General features: G+C 37.5%; 1 protein-coding gene across 5 annotated transcripts in view; it reads left to right on the forward strand.

Moving 5' to 3' along the window:
- Window positions 1–22,129, forward strand: part of PTPRD (protein tyrosine phosphatase receptor type D) — a 470,419-nt gene that overhangs the window by 302,883 nt on the left and 145,407 nt on the right. For 3 of the 5 annotated variants that reach the window (XM_016223581.2, XM_016223577.2, XM_087822669.1), the window contains exons 9-17: window positions 1,210–1,343; window positions 3,731–3,875; window positions 7,021–7,326; window positions 8,248–8,441; window positions 10,514–10,540; window positions 14,261–14,378; window positions 17,563–18,150; window positions 18,579–18,679; window positions 19,518–19,777. In XM_016223581.2, the coding sequence (XP_016079067.1) occupies window positions 1,210–1,343; window positions 3,731–3,875; window positions 7,021–7,326; window positions 8,248–8,441; window positions 10,514–10,540; window positions 14,261–14,378; window positions 17,563–18,150; window positions 18,579–18,679; window positions 19,518–19,777 (1,873 nt within the window). The remainder of the gene's footprint in view (window positions 1–1,209; window positions 1,344–3,730; window positions 3,876–7,020; window positions 7,327–8,247; window positions 8,442–10,513; window positions 10,541–14,260; window positions 14,379–17,562; window positions 18,151–18,578; window positions 18,680–19,517; window positions 19,778–22,129) is intronic. The other 2 variants (XM_016223578.2, XM_087822670.1) reach the window with 1 other exon arrangement.

The following is a 22,129-nucleotide window of genomic DNA, read 5'->3' on the forward strand; positions in this document are numbered from 1 at the left end:
GGTGTGAAGTACATGTCATTGTTCTTGGTTCTTATTAAATATACACTGAATTTTCATATGAATTTATAGAAACATGGGCATCTGTTCAGCTATCGCACTTTGAAACACGCCACAATATCAGGGGTAATGTCAAAAATTTTAATGGCCATCAAAGGATGGGCACCAACCAATCAGAACAGACAGTGGCCAAGAGCAATGCAGGCTTCGGTGTGCCCGCGATGCCCCCAAGTTCATTAGCCTTGTGTGTAATAATAGATGGAGGGCCTGAGGGGAACCAGGCGTTAACCTGGACATTGGGGTTAGTAAACTTATTCTAATATAACATTTGAGCAAGGCGTTTTCAACTGGATAGATGTCCCATTCATTATTACATCTGATATGTAGCTTTTTCAAATTATCTATTGCATGGGTTACATGAAGGATATGAGAATTATAGAAGACCTCTATTAAATTACTGTATGTCTAATAATAAGTGTATTGTATAAACTTTTTTATTTGTGTAGTAATTTAGCTCTCACTAGAGAAAATGCTAAGTTTATATTAGATTTAGTGTATTAAGTCACTTGAAGTCATTTAAGAGTTAGAAGGCATTATTTGTGATAGCTTTTTATCTTTTTATTTTTAAACCCCTTTCTTAAAACATAGGTTGTTAAGAAAAAAGATGCTAAGTGATTCTGGTTGCTTGTAGGTTTGTTAATGCAGTGAAGGTGGAGTTTTATAAGCCTAACTGGAAATAGCTTTGAACATTAAATGCAGTGCTAGAGAATCAATTCCCACTTAGTTGCAAAATAGCAGTAACTTTTATGCATTTAGCGTTTATTTAATAACTGTTACGAGTTAGGCAATATTTATTGCAAGTGCGTTATATAAATCATCTCATTGGTTATGTGCAACAATATTATGAAGTAAATAATTGTATTATTTGTAAAATTGAATTCAGAGTCTAGTATGTTCTGTATTTGCTAGCTCTGCATATTGTAGAGATACGGTACCACTCAAGAGCAAGGAAAATATTCATAATATTGTCCTTGTTCCTTGGAGGAGGAGAATGGGCTTTATATGCACAAGTTTACCTGGACATTGTAAGGGACCTAGCGCCCCATTGAGCCGATGCATGAGGCCGTGTTCTGAAAGGTTTAAACAGATGCACTAACGAAAACTTCTGTTTATGGCGATGGTAAGCTCAATCCTTTGCCTCCCTGTTTTTAGTACCAGGGCAGCCACTGAACTTCAAAGCAGAGCCTGAGTCTGAAACAAGTATTTTGCTCTCCTGGACGCCTCCACGCTCAGACACCATCGCCAACTATGAACTGGTCTACAAAGACGGGGAGCACGGGGAGGAGGTAGGGCCGTGCTTGTCTCCTTTGGAATCGGTCCCTGCTCTGAGGCACTTCTCCACTTTTGTGAACTTACCCGCGTTCTGTAAAAAGGTCAGGTGTCTGTAGAGGACCTTGGTAGAAAAGACTTATGCATTAAAAGAGAGACTTGACCCCCCAAAAAATTGTAAACGGTATTTGGAGACTTGCTGGGGGAAGGGGCAAAACAAAACAAAAAACTGCTGTTGCCCTAGCAGAACTAGTTTCTATTCAAGCTTCCCACTTATTTATGGCAGTATCAGGTTATAAAACAGCATACCTCATGAGGCTTGGGGACTTTTTTTCTCTTTTGCATTAAAGTGCTTAAGTCACTCTAGACATATAACTAAATAAGCTCCACGGCTTTCAGTAGATGAATTTGATCAAACTCGTTTTAGAGAAAGATGCCCCAAAGCAAATCTTTATTTGTATGCCAAAAATTATGATATGATATGAGTATATATAAAATAACAGTAGATTGTAGAAGACTGGAAATAGTTGATAGTCAGTGAAAAGAGAAAAATCAGAAAAACTAATACATGAACTGGCAGTGTTTTCAGGGTTTCACTCATTTAATCCTTACAACAGTGCTATGGGTCAAGCTCTTTTATTAATCTATTTCACATATCACAAAATGGAGGTATAGAAAAATGTTAAATAATTATCCCAAAGTGTCATGCTACTGAATGGCAGAACCAGAATTTGAATCTAGGCAGTCAGTTACCAGAATCTGTGTTCTTAACCATTAAGGTACACTGTCTATTGGATGCACTTTGAATAGATTCTAGAAATCAGTTAAGATACACCTAACATTTCAGAAAGGGAATATGTTATAGTAATATGTGTCTTTTGTTACTATAACTTCCAACAGGGAACATTTAGACAGAATGTTAGTAAAACTACATATGAAAACAGTCCACACAAGCCATTTTATTTTAACCTCTTATAAGATTCTTTATCTTAAAAATAACTTCACAAAGCTAAAAAGCCCCTAAGATCTAACAAGGAATACCTTTTTTAAACTCGCACATAATAAATGAACTATTATCAATTATTGTTGGTTGTCATTTTGTACACTGCGATAAATTAATTTTTACTCTAAACTTCTATTACATCTGTTTGAATTGAACAGAATCCCCAAAGACCAGGCTGTAAATGCAGTGCTTTTAGATTTAGTTAGCAAAGCCAGTATAAATTAATCACTTGAAAAGTTATATAATTTAAATGCTGATATAACTTAATGTAGTCATATTATAACTATTTGTGTTTTTAATAAGATATAAATCGGCATTGTACTATTTTAAATACTATCACTACCCAACTAAGGAATACAGCAAGACCAGCAGAGAGAGTAGCAGTGTTTTGAGAATGCTACGATGCTCAAATGTTGCCACACCTACTCTGCTTTACAATTGTTTATTAAGGGAATACCCTTCTTCTTGTTATTTGATATATCTAAAAATTTTTTAAAGCTTTTCCATTTGCAAGCTAGAGCACTCTAGGGATGTTTTCTCTGCTTTTATATTTTAATTTCTCTTGACTGATTTCTGTTTGTGTGAACAGCAAATTTTTTGTGCCATATTAGATTACATACTAGCATGTATTTTAAGATTTACTATAGGCTACAGTTCAATCTGACATTGATTACCCATAGACATAAAATGCAAAGGCTAATTTCAAGCGTGGAAAGTAGTTATAACATTTGATTCAAGAAACCTTATTTCAAAAGTCTTTTATGATGTTAAAAGTTACAGAAAAATTGTGATTTTTTTTTTCTATCTATAGACCCTATATTCCCAAAAAAGGAAGTTTTAAAATTATTTTAAACCAATCTAGATTTCATGTAAATTATCCAGCTTTCTTTAGTAATATCTGATTTTTATCCCCTCAGACCTTGGCAATTTAGTTGTGTTTTATAGCAATCTTAGGTAAACTCTATTCCAGTTTCTGTTGTTACTTTTGGCCGTTTTCTTTGCCCCAAGAAGGTCATGAAGCATGAGCTACACATCTCTTCAGCTGAAATTGCACATGTTGGGCATACTCCACTATCCGTTCCCATTGTGGGCTTTGTCACAGCAACACATGTGCCTTCAGGGTAGAACACATCCGTGGGTGATGGCCTCTCAATCTCCCATTGATCCGATGCATTTCGAGAGCAGTGTCATCACTGAAAAAGTTCCTGGCTACCCATATTCCAGTTGCCCTCTTTGTTGTAGAAACTTGCCTTTTAAATGCTGATGTTTTCATTATATAATTCCCCTAGGAGAGTCCCTGATACTCTGTTGGTTCTGCCTGTGATATTTTGATGACAGGCATTGTGATATGCGCCCGAATCTTAATGAAGATGACCAGGTTCTCTTATTACTTATCCGCAGCAGCGAGTTGCCATTGAGCCAGGGACGTCTTACAGACTGCAAGGGCTGAGACCCAACAGCTTGTACTACTTCCGTCTGGCCGCACGCTCTCCTCAAGGCTTGGGGGCCTCCACAGCTGAAATCTCTGCGAGAACCATGCAGTCAAGTAGGTGTCTCTCTTTGCTTCCTTTCTGCCCTCTTTTCACCAGGAGGTGTTGCCGGATTTTATCCCCACCAGCAAACAGAGCTGCTAGTTAATATGCTCCATAGTCAGTAGTGTCTCTGCCAGCAAGCATCCAACATTGGGGATTAGGGTACAGCCCTGACTTTTGTGGTTTTCAGGTTTGGCCCAAAGAGTAGATCCCTTTCTCCCACCTTCTAAATGGAAAGACCATCAGAGAAATTGAGAGATGAGAAACCTGGGTGAAAGAAGGTAGATCAAGCCCTATTTAATGAATTACAAGGCTGTAAAGCAAAATTCATGTTGAGAACACTGCATAATAGTCAGAGGAAGGCTTAGCAAACTAAAGAGGCAGCGAAAGAGCAAAGTGTTATCTTTTTTTTAAGCACATGGGTTTTAACTTCGCTAACAAATACTTCTTTATTTCACGTATTTGTTCCTACTCGGAGAAAAGCTCAGCTCTTGTGACTAGTTTGTTATTAACTCTGCAAGTAGTACATGCAAAAATTTGGAACACTGACAGCAAATCTGTATTTGGACAAACTTAAGAACAATGGGATAATCACAAGTACATTTGCAATCCTAAATTCTATTTTGCTTCCTCAGGTTCAATTTCTTTTTGGAACTGTTACTATAAAGAATAGTTGTGTTTATCGCAACAGGGGTTCATTGTGTCCATGGAAGATTGTTAAGATTGTTAAGATTGGTTTTTTTTAAAGTCTTATACAGGAGATTGTTTTTGATGGAAAATTTGGTAGCTTATAATACTATTTGCTCTTTATTAGTGAGTTTCTATAATAGTCTGGTAAACAGCCATTTACCTTGAGTTGAATAGTTTAATGGAGTTACGTCCTTAGATTTTTTTGATATTTTATAAGTGATTTTGATGTAGTGACATGTAATAGATATGAATAATATAAATGCATTAAATTTTGTAGAGGATGCTATATTGACCTAATTTTTAGACCTCTCAACAAACATAAAATTTATATATTTTAAAAGATGAATTTCATTCTTCTACAGAAACTTGACACCTTTCAGGGGTTTTTGATAATAAAAATCATATTCTTCCCTTTTCTCAAAACATGATCATTCATATGAAAAGCATTAGGGTCCTGTGCTTAACCCGTTAGTGATTATAGCTTATTCCCATAAAATTTTCTTTCTCTTCAAATCTAAGGCATGTAAATGCAGTTTTGTATGTCTGCTTTGAATTCCAGCCTGGCTAATAAGTAGGAGATAATTATTAAAATCATATATTATGTGACATGCTTTAATACTCTGTTTTGCATGGTTTACAAATGACTTTTGTGCATACATACATACATATGTACTTGCATACAGACAGAACGGACTTTTTTATGACCATACCAAAAGCTTGTCTTTTTATTTATTAAAATAAAAGTTTCACATGGTGTTGAATATACTCAAAGAATAGCAGATCTGAAGGTAGCAATGTCATGAAAACCAAATCAGCTTTTAAAAAGAATTACAAATGAGTTCTTGCTGTTACATGAATAACTCTATTATGAATGATGATGATGCACTTAAAATGGTTTTATAATTTGAAATATAAGTCCCCGTGGTCAAAATCCATAAAAATGATATTCTAGTGATTGTACAAATCTGATTACAAATTACGAGGCTTTCGGTGAGAATTTTCTTTTTTGTCAATACAGGGAGCTTTCCCTTCTGATTGACTATAATAAGAAACACAAGACATGTAAAGACTGATAATCCTCTAAACGATCTAATAAACCTCACACTACATAAGATTAAGCCCCACAGTGTCAGAACTACATATTCAAATGCAAACAATCAGAAATTATTGCCTCATTGTACTATATATATTGCCTTAAAAATATATATGTATTTATGTATGTCTTACCCTGTTTGTTTATTTTTTTAGGAACATATATTATTAACTTTGAAAATATTTTACGATAACACCTGCATTGGTCTTTATTGCTTTTTAATTTTTTCAAGTGATGATATGTTTGATTAATTTAATGAAAAATAATTGCTCATAAGGTGACCAGTTTATTTTAGAACGGGCAGTAAGAAAGTTTCTCTTTTCACCCTTTTGTCAACCCTACTTTATATGAATAATTATATAGAAAATGAAAGGAATTCTATACAAAATATAAGTCATACCTTTTCCAGATGTTTCTCAGGTTTTTAAAAAACTTTTTAGTGGATATGTTAACGACATTTTGTAAGAGGTAGATGACTGTTACTAATTTTACCAAAATTTGCTGGTGGAATCTAATCCTTCACTAGCAATGGTGTCTCGAGAAGAGTTATAATTTTTTTAAAAAGCTGAAAGCTGACGTAGGGTAAGTACAAGTTACAGTCAGAATCAACAAGCCTGACATTACTCTCGGGTAGGTAAATCTCGGACTACGCCTTCTCCTTCTTTATAGGTTCTGCATGCTCACCGTGTATGGGCTATGATCAGTTAGGCTGATGCTTTTCATTAAAACTGGTCAGGCGCAACCAGTTCCTCAGGTAGTCAGAGGGAACCCTTTTATGTTTGTTGGGCTTTTATTTCTTTGCTTTTAAAACATCGGAATTGGTGAAAGGGTATCTAGTAGTTATTGCATATTTTCACACTTACGAATGCTTTCACAAATGACTCCTGCATATGAGTCGCCCTCATTCTAGAACGTAGAAATGAAAGCTTGAAACAGCATCTGTGAAACCTCACCGAGATGCTCATTAATAAATCTCGCAGTGTTTGCAGCCTTTTGAAGTTCGCTAGTCTGTACAGTAGGGCTGGGGAATACTGAGGGATTGGTTTAGAAGAAGAATTTAAATTGCAGGTAGGTAATTTTATTAGAGGCTCTATTATCTCAAGGTGTCATGTTCACATATTCCCCCCACCCATTATTTAACATTTATGTTGGCTCATTTATTCATTTTCCTTTTGGTTGACTCATATCACTAAGCCAAGGCACATAATTTATGTTTTAAAATTTATTTTAAGTTCCAAAGCCTTATTTTTGTTTAGTTGCCCTTAATGTTCGTCTATTTATTTTTTGCCTTTTCTTTTGTTCTATCATTTTTTTTTTTCTTCCAACCACTCCTGTCCTTTCACTCAAACCCTCCTTTAACTCACTACCGAAATAAGAGCCGTCAGCTCCTCCTCAAGACATTAGTTGCACCAGCCCCAGTTCCACTAGCATTTTGGTAAGTTGGCAACCTCCGCCGGTGGAAAAACAGAATGGCATTATTACCGGCTACTCCATCAAGTATACCGCCGTGGATGGAGAAGATGACAAACCTCACCAGGTTTTGGGAATTCCTTCGGACACTACCAAATACCTTTTGGAACAGCTGGAAAAATGGACTGAGTACCGGATCACTGTGACAGCCCACACAGACGTCGGCCCCGGCCCCGAGAGCTTGTCCGTGTTGATCCGAACCGATGAAGATGGTATGTTGGCTCTGCCGAGTCACTTTGCTCCCTTCTGACACAATCCCGCTCTGCTGTCGTTTGATAGGCTAGCAGTATTCCGTTTTTCTCTGCCCATCTTTTTTACCCAACATCGCTCTAACGTCAGTTTTTGGCCAAAGAGACCCGTCTTTGCTACAGCCTGGGCCTTTTTTTTTCTTCTTTTTTTTTTTCTCTCTTTCTTTCAATCTCAACACAGTAATTTGCTTCCCTTTAAAAGAACAGTTTGCTCGTATGACCTGGCAATCCAGGCTCTTCCTCTGTATCTCCATCTAAAAGTCTTCTGCATTTTTCTTGGCTTTTTTTGTAGTCACTTCTTTTTACATTTTGAAGTTAACTTTTCAAAACAGCCTTCTTATCTTCTGGTTGCCTTTTTGTCTCGCATGTTTCAGAAGCACTGATGCTCGACATTTAAGTTTTGGCATTTGTTGTCTGGAGTACCTTTGATATGAGAAAAAAAGAAGAAAATTCATATAATCAAGAACCTTTTTTTTTCTGCTAAAAAAAGAAACCTTTAAAAAACACGCAGCAACCAACAACCAGTTTTTGTTATTATTTCAATGCTATACCTCTTTGTGCTTCAATGCTTTGAACCTCAAAGCATCTTCCTTGGCTTTTGTACATTTTTTACATGTTTTTCTATTTCTCTGATACTCTTTTTTTCTTTCATACTTTTTTTTGGCATTGGTCATGTTTTTTGATCTTTTCTTAAAAGGTAGAGCAGATTGGTTTGAGCATTTTCATTGGTTGAAAATGTTTGTGTTCCACAAAGGAAACCTAGTGGGTCTGCCCATTTTTTTAAAAAAAAAAAAGAAAAAGAAAAAAAAACTTAAGTAAAGAAAATGCTCTGACTGGGTGGGACAAGTGCCTATAATTTTCTTTTATCCGATGATGTTGTTCCAGTTCCTAGTGGTCCTCCTCGCAAAGTCGAGGTAGAGGCTGTCAACTCAACATCTGTTAAAGTCACATGGCGCTCACCTGTGCCCAACAAGCAGCATGGCCAGATACGGGGATACCAGGTGCACTACGTGAGGATGGAAAACGGTGAGCCCAAGGGCCAGCCCATGCTGAAGGACGTCATGCTGGCTGACGCGCAGGTAAGGCCCTGGTTATGTGCCTGTGCTTTTATATGGTGCTTCCTTTGAGCGTGTCTCTCGAAATGGGCCCTATTTTTAAAAAAAATTTTGATTCTAAAAATCCTGTACAAAATTTTTGTTTTTAAAACACATGATGTGTCTATACCGTCTCAGAGCTGCCATCAAGTGAGGAAATAAATGGTAGTGAAATGATACATCTGATTAAAAACATGGTAACTGTTTTCTTCAGATACAGATATTCAGCTCTCTATAGCTATATCTGCGTTTGCCTTTGTGACTTCAAACATTGATTTAATCAAATCAAGGGGAAGAATTCTGAGAAGCAATTTTGCTGATAGCATCTACTTTCTGTTGTATTAAAACTACTTAGGGTTAAGCTGACCTAATTTCTAAACATATGACTTCTGTTCAAGAATAGACATTCTTTTTCGGGAAAGGGTACCCAGATAGTGTATCATTTAGTACTTCTTTATTAAATTACACATTTGATGAAAAAAATTGTTTCATTTCCCAGAAAATGGAGATAATGCCCATGATAAAAATGTGAGTTTTGCAGGGAGTAAATGGAATCCCTGTGTTGAGCCAAGTTAAGAAAAGTATTAGTTGAGTATGTGAGAATTTGATCCTAAGGCAGCGTTTTATATAGTCAGAACTTGGTTTTGTAATCAGTTATTTAAAACAGGGCATTAATTTTTTTCCATAAATTAGTGATTCAAAGATAGTACCATAATAAATCCATATGTCATATTTTTTAAAAAGGAGAGAAATATTTCAATTACTAACTGCCCTGCTTGAGATTAAACATAACCCATGGGCTAGCTTATCTGTGCTTGATCCACTTGTGATGGGACATTATGAATAGGAAAGTGCTTTGCTTGTCCAGCAGATTGGTAGCTGGGCATGGCAATGGATGATATTTGTGAACATTTGATACATTTCAATGGAAAATTCCTTGTTTCGTATGAAAACGAGGGAGGTGATGAACGAAGTTGTTAACTACTGCACCAGGTTGCCGAATTATGCATTTTCGTCTCAGTGAAAATAAGAGGGCAAATATCTATATACCTGTGGCTCTGAGGAAAGCATGTACTTCAAGTCTTGATGTGATCAACTTACAAAAGTGCTTATGTTTGCTTCAGTCCTAAAACATTCTAAATAAAGGGAGCTGGATTAGTGGCTAATTTACCTTGAATCCAGTGTATGGTTTTGGTTTAGAAGCCGCTTCTGTGAATGTGTTTGGAGATCTGGACAAGGACCACTGACTTGTTTTTTCAAATACTTCATTTGTACTGCCAGTAAATTAGAGTGTTCTCATAATGTAAAATAAATTCATCAGTGCTTATGTTTTATTTTTTAAGTCTGCAATTTTGAAAAAGAAATTGATAAGACCATCATTCTTTGATGTCCTTCTTCTGTTCTTAGATTATATTACATTATAGAACTGTAGTTCTATTGCTCTTTTCATTGGGAATTGGTAGTTAATAGAATTCTATAACACAAAATTGCCTTAATGCCACTCAATCTCTCTTTTTTCTCTCTTCTACTTTGGCTTTTCTTTGTTAATTTGCTGATTTTCCTTACGTTTTATCTTTCTTTATTATTTCCCCTTTTTTTCTTATCTCTTATTTTCTCTTTAAATATTCATTGAAATTTCATTCCATCTTGCAGGACTTCACCAGGACTGTAGGATTTCAATATTGATGAGCGAGCTTAATCTTAATAGTGGCTTGAATTAACTATGTAACTTAAGGAAAAAATAAAAATAAATGCAACAAAATAGTATGCATTATCTTTTTGCTATGCTTTCTAGATTTACTCCAATGGAAAATTTGGGAAATAGCTGGTTTTAGTGGTAACAATACAGAGCATGTTCACTTTTGACTTTCTCAATTGGGAATGAAGGTGGTGGCCCAACACACTTAAACTCTTCAGAACTTAATTGCGCACACTGCTTCAATTGCCTTTTTTTTTTTTAATCTAACACGGGTACCATTGCCTTTGTCAGGCTACAAATTTCTCTTCATTTCTTTTTATTTTGTTTCTTTCTCCCCAACCTTCTTAATCTCAATCAGTGGGAATTTGATGATACTACTGAACATGTGAGTAACTTTCCATGCTTCGTCAAAACAGATTATAAATGCTTATTTTTTTCTGATGCTTCTCTTTCACGTATTTGTGATACGTCATCGCTGTTTGAATGCATGAACTAACAAATTATTTTTTTTAATTATCTTCACTACATGGTACACTTTTTATTTTGGTTTGGTTTTATGAAATTGGCATGGTGCTACTGATTGCATAGGAAATATCATGAGCTCATGTTATTTTGGTGGCTGCTACTAACTACACTGTGACACAGTGAGAGGAGACATGCTTTAAGTGGAGGCATCACAGACCCGAAATGTCAAGTTGTACGTTGTAGGCTGCTCATAAATCCTGCTCCAGGGTTATGTACTCAGTGGATAACATGATGTAGATCTGGCACCAATGAACTCTATCTAGAAATAGCAATTCTATGTTCTACGCATACAGATTTGAATGAACTTGAATGAGTCATGGCAAGAAGTAGAATGTATCCCACTGAGGGAGGGTTTTTTTAAAAAGATTTGAATGAGTAGATTATGTTATTTATTGAGAGCTTATTATATATGAGGTACTATGGGTGATACAGGTTGTGACACTTGCCTTCTAAGTGCTACAGCCTAGGTGGCTAGGAAGGATGTAAAGTTCAGAAAAGTTTCATAAAATACAATATACATGATGACATCAAGCAATGTGTAATTAGTTAGTAAATGAGTGACAATGTCAGTAAGAGCTATGCATTTAGAGACAGTTGACCAGGATGGTAGAAGAGGTTCTGAAAATTTAGTTGAGAACTTAAAAGATAAGTAGGAATTGAAGAGGTAAAAGTGCGTGTGTGTGTGTGTGTGTGTTGTGTGTGTGCATATGTTGGAGGTGGGGACATATATTTTAAAAGTGAGCACAGCCGCAGCAGCCATTGAGGCAGTCAAGAGTGTGATATAGTAGGTGACAGTGAGCTTGCCAGTTTGACAGAAATAAAGGGTTCAGGTTAGTAAATTAATACTAAATATAGCTAAGAAATAAGGTTTAATGTAACATTAAAAAATCAATAGTATAACAGTGTTTCATAAACTTTGACCATGACCCATAGTAAGAAATGTATTATATGTCACAGCCAATGCATATGTTTAAAATAAAAGTTTCTCAAAATAATACCTTACCTTTAAATATATGTAAACTTTCTGCATTCAAGTATATTCTATTTCTTTGCTTCTTGCCAGTCATGACTGACTGAACCGATTTGATGACTTATAGAATGGGTCATCACCTGCAGACTTAGTGGAGAGGTGAGAAAGAAAAAAGATAGTAAACAGGGAAACAAATAGAAGGAGTTCTTATACTAAGATAGTCATGCAGGGATAAAAATTGAAGTGTCAAGGCTGCAGAATGGAAAAAGGGTTGGTTATAATCAATATTTTAAAGAATTGACAAAAACTTGCTGACTAGCCAAGAATTCGAGGAAGAAAAAGATCAAAGTATCACTTCTACATTTTGAAGATGCTCCACCATTTATTGAAATATGGAAGCAAACAGTGGAGTCTGCTCCTAGGAATGGCATTTAAGCCTTAGTTAAGCTAAGACTGAGGTGACACATGACAGTCAAGGAAAACCATCTGGCAGATCTTTACAATGTATGTGCCTCTGGAGCCCTGGGGAAAGTCAGGGATAGAAGCTAGAAATGAATTTAGGAGAAAGGCAGAAAAGCCTTTAAAGTTTGCAAATGAATGCAGTTGTTGGGATTTTTTCTTTTTAGTTTGTTCGTTTGTCTTGTTTTGTTTTGGATTAGAGAGAAACAGAAGACAGTGACTTACAGAAAATCCAGTAATGCCATCTTTTAACAGGCAGGGGCAAGAAGTCGAGTGGAGCTGGGATAGGAAATGACATAGAGAATGAGGAACTGGCCATGATATCAGCCAAATTAACCCGCAGAGGGTGCCTGCCCCGGCACCACCAAGGAAGCCCAGCCGCATGACCCGGGCAGACAGAGGTGAAGCTGGCTGAGATGGCGCCGCCAGAGGGCGTGACCAATTCCAGATTGCGTTGTTTACCTTATCCTGTCACGGCCTGCTAGAAAAAGGACATGTGTAGTTAACCCGATTTTATAAACGAGAAACGTGCACAAGGCTCAGAGTATGTAAACTTCTTGCCACATGATCTGGCGACAGAGCCAAGCCTTGCTGCTTTTCGTCCCCTGGCCCTGCCTGCTTTCAGCAGCAATCAAGTGACATGTGAAGGGGGTCACTGAAAACAATAACGTTGGCATTTACCCATCATGACTTTTGGAATAGCTATTGTCTGCCACAGTTGAAAACGCCACTTCCGTGTAGTTCACTTGGTTTTTATATTCCCTGTAATGTTAGCGAAACCACTCCAAGTTCCTGAAAATAAAATTTCTCTCCCAAATTTAGTCCATTCACCTGGCAGAATACTATTCCCAATCCACTTCAAGATGATACTCGAAATTCTTGAATTTCCACATTGATGGTACTCCTGCTTTTTTGAGAAAAGCACATTATAAAAGCTGTCATATCTGGGACCAGAGTCAACAATTGAGTTCTGTGGTGCCCACTGCAGCCTTGCACAGAAAAAATCCCACTGTCCTCCGCACAATCCAGCCATTCACTAAAGTCTCACTTGCATTGTCTTTAGATTCAGAAAACAATGCCATTGTATATTTTCTTAAATTTATCACACTTAATTTGAAAACATAGCTGTACCAAAAATCTGAAAGGTCTGTTTTTTGTTGCGCTGTGTGTGTGTGTGTGTATGTGTGTGTGTGTGGCTCTAAAGAAAATACCAAGACAAATTAATAGCACTATCTAAAGAATTGTGTAACCTCCAGTTTTGAAGAACAGTTCTCTGATTATCTAGTCTTCATAACTATCACAGCTTTAGGCCCTTACTAAGAGAAAACAGAGTTTTTATAAATACTTGACGACATTTAACATTTTCTAAACAGTCAGAATTAATTGAAACACATATTCGTGATATGGTAGAATAAGTCCTGTTCTTTGGTTTTAGATCAGAAAATTCTTTAGATAAAGAGAAAATTCTTCTTAGTGTATGATGATTATAGTTCACAGCCTACACAATTAACCCATAATATGTTTCTTGAGTCCCAAGAAACTTCTCTGGCTCTCAGAATGTCTAGGTCCGACAGATCAGCCATTGGCAAGATAAGTCCATGGTGATGGAACAGACTGTGTTGGCATCGGCCCCATCACCAGTCTGTGGGCCAGGCTATAGTGGATGCGCATGGAGAGCTGCTGGCATAAAACAACAGCTAGTTCATGGATTGCTCAATATGAGCCAGGCATAGTTCTAATTGTTTACTTGATATAACCCATTCAATCCTCCAGTAGCCCTGTGGAGTCTTATTATTCCTACTTTCACATGGGAAACTGAGGCACAGAGGGATAGACTCATATATTCTAGATCACCAAGCTAATAAATAAGGGGAAGCAGGTTTAAATTTAAGAACTCAGGAGGTCTGGGTCCAGGTTTTATGTTTTTAACTAATTTCCCCTAGAGCTGCCTCTTAGGAGGGCTGACCCCACTCCAATGTCAGCATGAAAACAGATCATCCATAGCATGAGCTCCAGGCATGAAACTTCCAATGCTTGGCATGGCTGCAGAGAATGTTGAAGCATGCACAGAAATGAGAATGGATGCTTTGATTTCCCCCCAGAGCATTCAGAGCAGGTTTTGAATCAGTGTCTTCTACTATGTCATTTCAGGACATGATTATTTCTGGGCTCCAGCCTGAAACTTCCTACTCCCTCACCGTCACAGCCTACACCACCAAAGGAGATGGTGCTCGCAGCAAGCCCAAACTGGTGTCCACCACAGGAGCAGGTAACCAGTCTGTGCGTCTGTGGACCTTGAGCATGTTTGGGGCCACAGTAATACCAATTTTCCAAATGGGATGGGTGACTTCTAACAGGGGGGGAAAAATACGCTGTGGTCAACTTTGTGTGTGTGTGTGTGTGTGTGTGTGTGTGTGTGTGTATTTCAGAAGAAGAAAAAACACAACATAATTTACCCAAATTATTCAGTCATTTAACAAGTATTTTTTGGAGCATCTATTATGTGTCCAGTACTGTTCGCACTACTGGGCATACATTGATCAGCAAAACAGCCCCCACCTTCCTGAAATGTATCTTCTGACCAGGATTAGCCAATCAACAGTGAGCAAATCAGTGTATAATAACATGTCAGTGAGTGAGAAACTGGAAAGTAAAGGCGTGTTGCATTCAGCAGAGGCAGCCCCGGGGCTGTTCGGAGAGTCATTGGCCTCCTTGAGGCAGGGTGTTTGAGCTGAGGCCTGAGTGGTGGAGGGAGAGAGTCCTAGGGGGGTTCAGAGGGCACATTATCTGGGAAGAAAAGTCACTCAACTGCTTCAAACCCCCAACAACAAACCCTGTTAGAAGAGCTGCCATCTGGAAGCAGGCGCTGACTTGGTTTTGGTTTTTGTCACTTTCTCCTCCTCTCCCCTTGCTATGGGGATTCTAAGGAGAACAAATTGTACAAAAGATGGGGAACAGAAAAGAGAATGAAGAAAAGCAAAAAAAGGCCAAATATCAGAGTGCTCTTTTCTGGAGAACTAAGCTCACTGCTCTTTAGAGTTCCTTTGATTGGCCACCATAGGAACAGCCAGCTGACGGAAGACCTGGCATTGTAAAACTCATAAATTAAGACATAATTACAAAAGGATTCTGCTCCCTGTCCCTTTCCATAGAAATCTCCAGTGGAACATTTAAACTGGGATTTGATTTACTCCCCCACAATCACATCTCACATAACTTTTTAGGAACACACCTCTACGTAAAGGCATAAGCAAAGAACAGCTGTGGCGGTGAGTACCCTCCTGGGTGCCATGCTCACTGCCAGATTTTTCTAAATGTCATACAATTTGCCTCACTCACATCCTGCCACCTGGAACTGCCTCGAGCAGCAGGATTACAGATGGCAAAATTCCTTCAGTATAGTCTTCTGGGCTTTTTTAAAAGAATCCCGTTGTATCAAGCTAATTTATTGCCATGCATAGGAGATACATGTTCAGTGGGTCACACTGTCTTGCTATGGAACCAACCTCTATTTGAATATGGACAACCAAGGCTAAACTCCTGAAATTTAATCCCAAAATGAAGAAAATACATCTACTTCACTCATATTTACAACTGTATCTTAATAAATGTCTTAAAGGGAGCATCAAATTCCCATCCCCCATAAGATGGGGGTTGTGTAATGAGCAGAAAAAAGTATAGCCAAAGGATGTGGATCCTAGAGAAAGAAATAATATTGTCTATTTTATTGTCTATTGTAAAGATTAGCTCATCGCTTTTTAGTCACCATACAGAAAATTACTTAGAATTGTTGATCTTATTTATATATAGAATTATTTTGGAATTTTAATTCACAATTTCAGATTTTTGTTAATCAATGAAGACTTAGGTATTAAGATAGGAAATACTTTTAACTTAGATGTCCGCACATTTGTTTTCTTGAGACCTTCTTACTGAACCTGGGTTGGAGGCAGGAGAATCCAGATTTACAATCCCTTGTAGAGAAAATCTGTAGTTTTCTTTGCTGCCAACCTGCTAGTTTAAAAACATTCCCCAGTCATGCTTCATCCCCAGGTAATCAGCAAACTCATTAATTTTTTTGTTGTGGTTTTGTATATTATAAAAAAATCCTTTTATTTATGTGACTCTGAAGAATTATTGAGTTTATCTCACACATGTGAGCTTCTAATAAACCACAGTTTTAAGGGCATTAGTAAATGCTTCCATGGAGAATTCAGGAATTCTCATGAAATTTTATTTTAATAGTAAAATTTCTGATTGTAGTATATATTAATGTATAATACATTTTTCATTGTCAGTCTCCCGTTAGTGTAAGCTTCCCTTCCTTCCTACCACCTTCCTCTTGCTATTACCTTGGCTTCGTTTTGATTCTGCTCATATTCTTCCTCCCCCACGCTTGGCTCTGTGTTATTCACTACCATCCTTCCCTGTGGATTCCAGGAATCCTTGTTCTACATTGAAAAAAAATTACAGTTGTATTAATCCATCGAATGAGTAGATTAGAACTCTGTACAGATCTAACTTATTTAACTTGAAAAGAAAGAAATTATGTAGTTACAGAAAATTAGCCTCTTACTATAAGAGGTTAATATTCCAATTATTGATCATTCTGATTAATATGAATGAAATATAAAACTTCTGTGAAGACTTTTTTACATGCATTTTCTCATTTGATATTCACAACAATATTATAGGATAGGTCATAACCTAAGTCCTGTTTTAAAGATGCAAACCCTAATGACAATGACTGGTATGAATAGTCAGGTAGAGACAAAAAATGCATATTAGTTTTAGAGTAAGTCAAAGCAATGTTATTTCAAACTACTTTTTTTGTAAACTTAAAAGCAACATCACAGTATAGTGAATTGTTTGGGCTGTGGATTCAGATAGACCTGGGTTTGTATTGTACCTTTCTCACCTAGTGCACATCTGATCTTGCACAGTGTCCTAGCTCTCTGGGTTTCATCATCTTATTATACAAAGTCAAGATAGCTAATCAGAGCATATAGTCAGGAGGGAAGACTATAAATCAAATGAGACACCATGTGTAATGCTCTTAGCGCACTGCCTGGTACACAGCATGGGACCAATAATTAAATATGTTATACGTGTTATTAGCTGCGTCTAATTGGATAATCTTTACTCATTCACTTCTCCATGGTGTGAACTTTTATATGTGAAAGTCTGAAATACAAAGATGTTGAAATAGTCCCTTAAATTATGCTCCTAATAATTCCTCTTTTGTGCTCAATTATCAAATTCTAATAGTTAGCTTACCTTCATAGAGTAGGAGTAGGAGCACATTGCCACAAGGGTGGCCTTAAAACCAATCATTGGCCTTAAAAAACAATAAAGAAATGGGAATGCCCCTAGAGCAGTGTTCCCATTCAGCAGTGACTGACATATGAGCATCCCTGCAAGTTGGTCTTACCGCTCCGTCCTGTGCTCTTCAGTTCCAGGGAAACCCCGGCTCCTGATTAGCCACACTCAGATGAATACTGCTCTCATTCAGTGGCACCCCCCTGTGGACACATTTGGACCTCTTCAGGGCTACCGTCTAAAATTTGGCCGGAAGGATATGGAGCCTCTCACTACTCTTGAGTTCTCAGAAAAAGAAGATCACTTTACAGCTACAGACATCCACAAAGGAGCTTCATACATCTTCAGGCTCTCAGCCAGAAACAAAGTGGGCTTTGGGGAGGAGATGGTGAAGGAGATTTCTGTCCCAGAAGACGTCCCAACTGGATTCCCTCAGAACCTCCACTCAGAAGGCACTACTTCCACCTCCGTCCAGTTATCTTGGCAGCCACCTGTCCTGGCAGAGAGAAATGGCATTATCACCAAGTATACCCTTCTGTACAGGGATATCAACATCCCTCTTCTTCCAATGGAGCAGCTTATTGTTCCCGCTGACACCACTCTGACACTCAGTGGCTTAAAACCAGATACCACATATGATGTAAAAGTACGTGCTCACACGAGCAAAGGGCCCGGGCCATATAGTCCCAGTGTCCAGTTCAGGACACTGCCTGTGGATCAAGGTAGGATTTGTCTGCTTCTGGCCTTCCTCCTTTAAAGGAATATCGGTCTTTGGAAATCAGTATTTTGAAGCTATAAATAACTGATCGACCCATTCATATTAATAGGTTCAGCCAAAGCCAAAAGGTAAAGTATATGGAACTTAATATGTTTTGGATGCCTTAGATTTCAGTTATAGAATGCCAAGCAAGTCTGGCTGACAGCGCCCCAATGTCCTCAGGTAAGGAAAACACAATATAGAAATGGAGAGAAAGGAGAGATCTGTGTGAGAATGATGTATTTAAATGAATGCTCTAAACAGGTAGGCAAATCACACTTCTCTCTCTGATCAAAGTAGAAAGCATCTAGCTTAAGCCCTATGGTCCACGGTGGAAAAGGTCAGGTCCAGGTTCGTAGGAGTAGTTTAAATACACTGTTTTTCCTTTTCCAGCAGTGTTTGCAAAAAATTTTCATGTCAAAGCAGTAATGAAGACTTCAGTGCTACTCTCTTGGGAGATTCCAGAGAATTATAATTCTGCCATGCCATTCAAGGTAAGTTGTTTTCTAATGTGTAAGAAATCACAGGTAAAAGGGAGGAGCGGGGCATTTCACGTGGGGAAGTTACCTGCAAAGCGAATGAACTGCTTTGATTCTGGCACACACTTGCTGGTCTCATTTGCGGTTTGCACATAATGGACTTAGTCTGGCACTTCGGCAGTGTGACCTTTCCACTCCAAGGAGGCAGGAGCTCAAGCCCAGTGCTGGCATTACTTTGTAGGTGACCTAGTATTTCCAAGTTGAACTTTTTACACCTAAGCTTGTGTTTTTGTTTTTACACCAGAAAAGGACATTTGTATGTTTTCTACCTATGTATAATGCAACAGATTTTAAAACTATGTTTATTGGCCTGAATTCTTTGCATATTTTAAACCCTAGTTGAGAGTTAAAACTCCACTGAGAGATACTAACAAGAAGTACAAGTCTATGAAATAAAGAGTAGAGAAACATTTTTGAACGTTAAAACATATTTAGGAGCAGGGATGGAAAACTTTAGAGAAAAGTGATGTGTATAATACATTGGAAACCTAAAAAGCACTCCTGCACATATTCCATTTCTGTCACGTGCACCTGACAAGTCAGATGTTGAAAAGGTATTGTGCATTTCTTTGTGTGTTTTTGCTAGAGTTAGAAATCTTATGTCATTACACTGTAAGAACTGAGTGAAAAATTGATGCAACCTCTAGAATTTATGAATACTTATTGGCTTAGGAATTATCCAGAATTAAAATTGATCTGATACACATTTTCTATAAGCAAGTGCACATGAGTTCAGAAAATATACATAGCCTCTCTGATAACCAAATATCTATGATTGGTTTTATCTCCCTAGATTCTTTACGATGATGGGAAAATGATAGAAGAAGTGGATGGTCGAGCTACACAAAAGTTAATTGTCAACCTGAAGCCTGAGAAGTCGTACTCATTCGTGCTGACAAATCGTGGAAACAGCGCCGGCGGGCTGCAGCACAGGGTGACGGCGAAGACTGCGCCGGATGTGCTCCGCACCAAGCCGGCCTTCATCGGGAAGACCAACCTGGACGGCATGATCACCGTGCAGCTGCCCGAAGTACCTGCAAATGAGAATATAAAGTAAGTGGATTGAGGAGTTGGGGCTGAAGGACAGAAATGCCAGCAAGCAAAACATAGTTATACCTCAGCATTACAGTGTTATACGAGAATAGATTTCTGTACGTAGGGTAACAGATTCTTCTGCATAGGCTTGTCGTTTTGGTATTCTGTTTCGTTTCCATTGGGCTCTGGTGTTCATTGTAATACAGGTTCTCATTTATTAAACACTGAGTATTTTTATGTTCCAGGAGCAGTGTCACTTAGGAAAGATAGAATGGCAAATAGAACATGGTGGTTACTGTAAAGGAGTTCATATCATAATATGTAGAGTAAGGTGAATAGTTGAATGACTCTAATATGTGGCAAAATACTGTGGGGAAGTCTTACAAAGTACTATAAGGCTAAAAGAACCTGGGGAAATTAGATAAGCAAAAATACTGTATGACACTAATATTTTATACATGTACTGAAAGATAGAAATTTTAAAAGTTAAAATTCAGAATGACATTGAAAAAATATATAAGTTAAAAATGCAGGTTTTCTGAATTGCCTGGATCACAGTATAGAAGCCAGTGGGCCTGCAGTGGAAAATTAAATACAGTCAGTTAAGTAGTTTGTTGGTGGTAGCCAAGAGAAGAGATGGCCAATATAGCTCATTGGTTATAGCCAATAGAAGGAAAAAGTATTTTCACTCAAGTGTATTAAGTATGAGTACTGTGGTAGGCCCTGGAAAATAAAAAATATGTGATCCCTGATACAGAGAAATAGATGTAATACATGTTAATGATAGAGTTATACTCTATCTTAAGAATAGCCAAACTGGAATGGGGTGTGTCAGAGAAGTTTCTGAATTTAATTTTGAAGGACAAATAAGAGGCAGACACAAAAAATCAGAGTGAGATTATATGTGAAGGCCTATTAGCACAGGAAGCAACTGATTCTGTAAGGCCGGAGCCCAGAGCCCTCGTGCAAGCCTGGTGAGAGAAGTATACAAGAGTCAACCCATGCTCAGAAGTTGGGACTATATTCTTTAGACAATGAAAATCTATTGAAGGTTTTTATGTAGTAGATAGAGTAGCATGATAACATTTGTATAATTACCAAGTTTCCTGTTTCCCATTTTAGAAAGTGTTTATTGAGTGTCTACTGCATCTTGGTCACTGTGCTGCCTGCTTGAAATAAGACTAGATCCTTTCTCATTTCTTCTACTTCATACAATCAAGTTGAGATGAAACTTGCTATGAAAGATTTAAAGGCCAAATTGATGCATTTATACATAGTTCGTAGACCCTTGGAGACTTTGTGTTTAGTGGCAAGCAGGTGACACTTTTAGGACAGTTCTTAAGGAACATGGCTCCTGAAGGTGTATATTAGTGGGAATTGGAGCAGCGTAGTGAGAATTGCTGGGAAGTTATCACATAGCTGACACTAGGCAAGTAAAAGGATTCTGAAGATGGTGATGGCGGGCCTGTGCAGAGGCAAACCAGAGCAGCAGTGCAGCAGGAGTTGCCTTAATGAAGAGATCATGCAGAGAAAAATGTTATACGTAGATGGCTCTGCAGTTTGAGCTTGATATCAGAATGAGTGATGCTGCAGTCCTAAAGGATAGAAAAAAATCTAGAAGAAATTGATGGGTTTAATTTTGTCTATATTTTGCATTGAGGTATCAATGAAATATCTAATTAGAGATGTGGGCTTAAAGAAATTACTAGGATTAAAGATAGACATTTGAGAAGCATTAACAGAGCAGCAACGGTTTTATGAGAGGAGACAGAATCACTGAGACAATGAGAAAGTATGAAGCAAAAGGCTAACAGTAAAGGTCTTGGTTATTAGGAAGAAGGGAGCCAACAGAAGACACAGTACATGGAGCTCGTTAGGAAGTTAGGGGAACTGAGCCAGGGTCATAGCAAAGGAATTTTAAAGAATATGGGTATAGTAAGAAAGTTTCAGAGCTCTGGAAAACTTGGAGAATATGACTGAAAAAAAATCAGCTATTAAAAAGTAAACTTATAAACAAGAGGTTTTAATATGGTTTCATTTGTGAAATTTAGGAGAGCATGATGAATTTGGCCACTTTAGACTCAGCCAAAAACAATCCTTCCTGAAAAAACTTTATTATTTATTTGATAAAATAATTGGTGGATTTCAAGCAGATGATGAAATTTCCAAAAGCTTATTGTTAAAATAGATTTACTGAGAAACAAGGTCTCCATTTTTTTCACTTTTCTTTTTTCTATCATTCATAAAACTGAAAATGAGAATGAAATATTAGTGCAATTTTTATTCCAACAAAATTTAATTTGAAGGTGAGCTTATATTGATTCATTGATTTGTTTAAATAATCTATGAATATTTTCTGATCTCCCACCA

Source organism: Miniopterus natalensis, chromosome 12 (assembly GCF_054644295.1).
Source record: "Miniopterus natalensis isolate mMinNat1 chromosome 12, mMinNat1.hap1, whole genome shotgun sequence".
Classification (NCBI taxonomy): domain Eukaryota; kingdom Metazoa; phylum Chordata; class Mammalia; order Chiroptera; family Miniopteridae; genus Miniopterus; species Miniopterus natalensis.